This window comes from Sinocyclocheilus rhinocerous, unplaced genomic scaffold, assembly GCF_001515625.1.
Source record: "Sinocyclocheilus rhinocerous isolate Xijiao unplaced genomic scaffold, SAMN03320098_v1.1 scaffold157, whole genome shotgun sequence".
Taxonomy (NCBI): Eukaryota; Metazoa; Chordata; class Actinopteri; order Cypriniformes; family Cyprinidae; genus Sinocyclocheilus; species Sinocyclocheilus rhinocerous.
The window spans coordinates 120,227-125,402 of record NW_015665038.1 but is presented as its reverse complement, the minus strand read 5'-3'; the positions used below and the strand labels follow the sequence as shown (position 1 = coordinate 125,402).

At 36.8% G+C, this 5,176-nt stretch overlaps 1 protein-coding gene across 2 annotated transcripts in view; it reads right to left on the bottom strand.

The window, feature by feature from the left end:
- Nucleotides 1-5,176, bottom strand: part of LOC107731041 (active breakpoint cluster region-related protein-like) — a 199,620-nt gene that overhangs the window by 122,512 nt on the left and 71,932 nt on the right. For both annotated transcript variants that reach the window (XM_016542017.1, XM_016542018.1), the window contains exon 2: nt 3,716-3,894. In XM_016542017.1, coding sequence (XP_016397503.1) covers nt 3,716-3,894 — 179 coding nt within the window. The remainder of the gene's footprint in view (nt 1-3,715; nt 3,895-5,176) is intronic.

Here is a 5,176-nt window from a genome sequence, read left to right as displayed (position 1 = left end):
AATGTTTGTTTTAGAAAATAAAACAAAAGGATCTTTCATCATTTTTTAAATAGTTTTTGGAATTCTTTTACATAACAGTGTGTCTACCTGATCTACTTTTCATCATTCAAAACTGTAAGAATATTTTTTTATAAATATTCCCACATGTTGGCTGCCCAGACAGTTAATAACTTAATAGGCGCCTCCATAAAGTCAAGTCGAATGATCCAAAACAAAATCAAGTTTTAGATATAAACATGAACATTTAGTGACTTATAACGCTTATTTCTCAGCAGAATTAAATCACACAAAAAATTACTTTCTTTAGCTGCTACATCAAAACCCATTTTTAGGCACAGGATTGTGGGATATCATAGCACAGTAGAAAAATACATACACATAAACTATGCTGCCATTAAAGATCTTCTAGGAGATCTCTTCATTGTTAATGCAGTTATCTAATTCGTGCCTTAATGTCTTCCTATACCTCTGCATACAATATATATTATTCAGTTTTCTGACACAGCCTTCGGTAATGGAGCAGAACTACAACGGCACAAACACTGTGAGGAAGCACTTCATCTGCTCTTCCACTAGATGGGGATGCTGTTTTAAAAGCTTGATCCTGGCCACACATGTCACTATCAATTTCAACATTTTAACACTAATTATCTGTGTCACACAATGGAAACAGTCATGCATGTTCATAATGGGCGTAAACATGTGACAAACACCTCAATGTCAATTTAATCTCTGAGCTGCACATTATAAATGGCCAAATATACTCGTCATTACAGGATGATGAGATGCGTCATGACACTTTAATTTATAGAAATAATTATTACATTTCCATTTGATTGAAATCTAATTGAATATTTACCTTTTGACTGGAAATTGTGCTTGTGGTTTCATTCTGTAAGATAAATGACAGTTGGGTTGGTATTTTATTATTGGTGTTATCTAAATATTTTTTTCAGCCAAAACCCTATTTTACCCCCTGAGATTTTAAGTTAATATTTCAGTCATTCAAAAACACATTCATGGTTCTCTGATATTGCTTAATGATCACATGACATGCAGGTAAAATCAAATTAAATATTTAATCTTTTCTAGTATGTCTTACTTTTATTTTTAAATGATTTATTTAAATTTTATATTGTTATGATAAAATGTATTATCAACTTTTCATCAGCTCACGAAAACCCTAAAGCTCCCTCATGAAACCCAGTTTGAGAATCTGATCTAATGCAATGACATTCATACAGATTTCAGAGTCCAAATAATTTGAGCAGTAATTTAGTTATTATTGGCACATGTTGCTTTTACACAGGAAAGCACCAGGGCTTCATATTGTTTTGGCATTAGGGCACTGCATTATACTCAGTATTCTAAGACACACCAGGTGAGAATGGACTCAGCAAAGCGTTTATTTCATTGCCTGCAGCAGCTATGAAAGTGATTTGGCAAAACAGCCCCACTGTTATTTGTCATGTTAATGAAGCACACCCAAGTGAAAGGGAAAGCGATTAAGAGAGTGATGCTGACATTTACAACAAAGACTGGTGAAAAGACACAGTCAAGTTCCTTAGACCTTCTTGGCCCACTGCAATCTCATGGTTTGTGCAGAATCAGTGCTCTTAGATTAAAGGGGTCATATGATGTGATTAAAATTTTTCCTTTCTCTTTGGAGTGTTACAAGCTCTTGGTGCATAAAGAAGATCTGTAAAGTTGCAAAGACTAAAGTCTCAAATCCAAAGAGATATTCTTTATAAAAGTTAAGCGTCAACCACTCCTACCTAAAACGGCTCGTTCTAACACGCCCCCACATGTCTACGTCACGATGTGGGAAGATTTGCATAACACAGCCCAAATGTTCACGCAAAGAAAGAAAGCATAACTTTTATTCGATTCAAACGCGAGTTTTTTGGGCAGTGTAGAGTAGGGCTTGTTGTTTGTCATTTCTCTGATCACAAATGCAGACATGGTTTTATGTTTACGCGGCGCGATGCAATGCAACGCATAAAAAAAACAGAATAAGTAATGTACGTAATAATCCGTAATAATGTCCCCACTGGATGCAACAAATGCCTCGTTTATAACGGGTTTTAATGATTTTGTCTCGTCACTCCGGCCGGACAGGGCATCAGAGTATGGCAGGGGCGTAACATTTCCGTCACACGCTTGAGGTATTCGGCCGAGCTTTGTAAAAATCGATGCATTTCAGAAAGGCGGGGCATAGAGGAGAAACAATAATGTACAGTATGTGGAAAATAATGTTTTTTTTTAACCTTAAACCGCATAAACACATTTCATTACACCAAATACACAAAATAATGTTATTTTTAGCAATATCATATGACCCCTTTAAAGGTGAAGTGTGTCACAATGTTCTCTGTAACAGCCATTAAATTTTTAACATAATATATACGACAACAGATCCCAAACATTTACACACCACGGCTGTGACATGCTATAAAACTAATCCTAAAAATAGTTTAGTTTCATATTCTTTGTGTATGATGTCATCTCATAACACTACAGACACTTCAACGCTCTTAGGCCGTGTGTCCACCAAAGCCTTTTTAGTCAGCTGAAAACGCCAGGTGCGCTGCTGAAAACGCCTAGCTGTGAGCACTTTTGAACACTTTTGCGGTGCAGCGTTTTTTTTCAGTTGAGACGCTTTGGTTGCTATGATACTGAATACTGGTAGAAGTAATGTGGCAGACGCATCGTGAATGAATTACTTTTGCATTATTTTCATATCAATATTCATAGTAGTCCGGGAATCCCATATACGTATTACTCAGAGACCAGCAATAATAACTTCTCCTCCACTGTTGTTGTGCCTGTACAAGGAGGATGTGACAGTTGATCACAGTGGTATTTGCCCCACCCCTCCTCCACTGTGATTGGACGGCTGACTAAAAAGTGACAGTGATGAGATCTGCATTTTACCCTAAGTTGAACATTCTCTCGGCACAGAGAAAAAAAAACCCCCCGAGCGCTCAGAGCTCAGCATGAAAAAGACGCTTGTCCTGGCATTTTAAAAAACACGGCACTCCCATTGAAAACAACTGAAAATATATGCTAGCCTCAGGAAACTCTTTTCAATAAATAATAATGAATAGGTGATTCAGAATTTACACTACCTTTCAAAAGTTTGGGGTTTGTAAGATTTCTTTTTTTTTTAAGAAATTAATACTTTTATTCAGCAAGGATGCATTAAATTTATGTCAAAAGCAACCATAAAGACATTTATAATGTTACAAAAGATGCTGTTCTTTTTAAAGAACCCTGAAAAAAATGCATCATGGTTTCCACAAAAATATTAAGCAGCACAAATGTTTTCAGCATTAATAATAACAATAGTAAGAAATAGTCCTCGAGCAGCAAGGAGGAATGATGATGTGACACTGAAGACTAGAGTAATGGCTGCTGAAAATTCAGCTATGCCATCACAGAAAAAATATATTCAAATAGAAATCAGTTATTTAAAATTGTAATAATGTTTCACAATATTATTTACCATTTTACTGTATTTTTGTGACTAAATAAATACAGCCTTGGTGAGCATAGGAAAAATTCACTCAAAAACATTTTCAAAAATCTTACCGAATCCAAACTTTTCATATATGGACAGACTTACACATAATATGCTTACATAAATAGCATAGATTTAACTAATTATTAAGTACTTTTACAACCACACCAGTAAGCCTGAAACATGCAGTCATACCCCAGACAGTAGCCCTTCTGGTGGCGTGGGTGAGACGGCCTCTCCATCCTGTCCCCGTGCGCAGAGGTGAGGGGACATGGTGGGCGACTCGTCAATGAATGGCATGGTCTCTGAGCCATCCTGAGACTTCCTGTCCTCTGCAGTATCTCCCTCATAGCCATCAGTGTTGTAGTTGAAGTCTGGGGGGAAAAACAGAGGAGTGTAAGATAAGGGTTTCCCAAACACTTCCCCATCTTCCACTGTGAGAAAACACGAAGTCCCGCCTCAAACTCCACAGCTTAATGGCACCATGTTGGGCAGCAAAAACATTAGCAATGTTGAAAGTGCTAGTGTTTACATTCTTGAGAAAAATCAATCCACAAATGGTCTGTGCCAAACACTGAGCGTGTTTCCTAGCCGATCTGCAAGTAGAGAAGAGGGCGGAAACTCTGGGTATGATTGACAGGCTCTGTAGGACATGGTGGGAAGAGGTAGTGGGAAATGAGTGGGCATCTTTAAGATGCTGTAATGCAGTATTACACCAGCTGCTGTGGCTGACCATGCAGTGGGCGAGAAAGTGATTTATCAAAGTTCTGCCAATATTAAAGATCCAAATCAGAAACCAGCTGAGAAGCAGCAGAACATTTGAACAGCTAACTATTGTACACCCATTCATTAGACTACTTAGTTACACATAATTGCTTCACTAAATGGCTAGACTAAAATGGCAGCTTCACAACAGAATTAACAAAAGTTAATGTATTCCAACTTGAATGGGAAATGCATTTAAATGATATTTAAAATATGCTATTACAACACTGTTACAATACTGTATTTAAACCAGGGTTCCTCAATTAGTTTTCGCCGAGGGCTGAATTCTGCCAACAACACCAAGCCACTGACCTATATATATATATATATATAAATTTTTTTATTATTATTACAATTGTTGCTTTTGTTAAAATAATCACAAGATGGTCACAAGATGAATTTTCAGATTTTTTCCCCCAGTAGTCTGTTTTATTCAAACAATTATGAACATTTTTGCATTTAGATACAGAAGAACTTTGCCTGTTGAATATTAAAAACAAATGAACAAACAAAAAAATCTGGATCTCCAATGTCTGCCATGCAAATCAACTGTTCCTGCTCATTCCCAGACTGGATCTCTTCTCTCCACTTTTCCTAATTGCAGATTCAATTGTTAGATTTGTCAGTATTAATATTTTTATGCTTAGATTTTTTTGGGGATCAAACTGTAACACCGTGTGTCCCAACCAGACACGACGCGATAAAAAGTATCCTTTCCTTGTAGTTTTTGTCCTAACCGACAGCGACACGTGACAATAAGCGACATGGGATTCTATTTTAGGAATGGTTTTTATTTTCTGCGACGTCGCGGCAGGAACAACATACAAAATATGACAGTGATAATCTCAGGTAATGAATATGTGCTTTATTCAATGTTAAAAGTGTCTAATG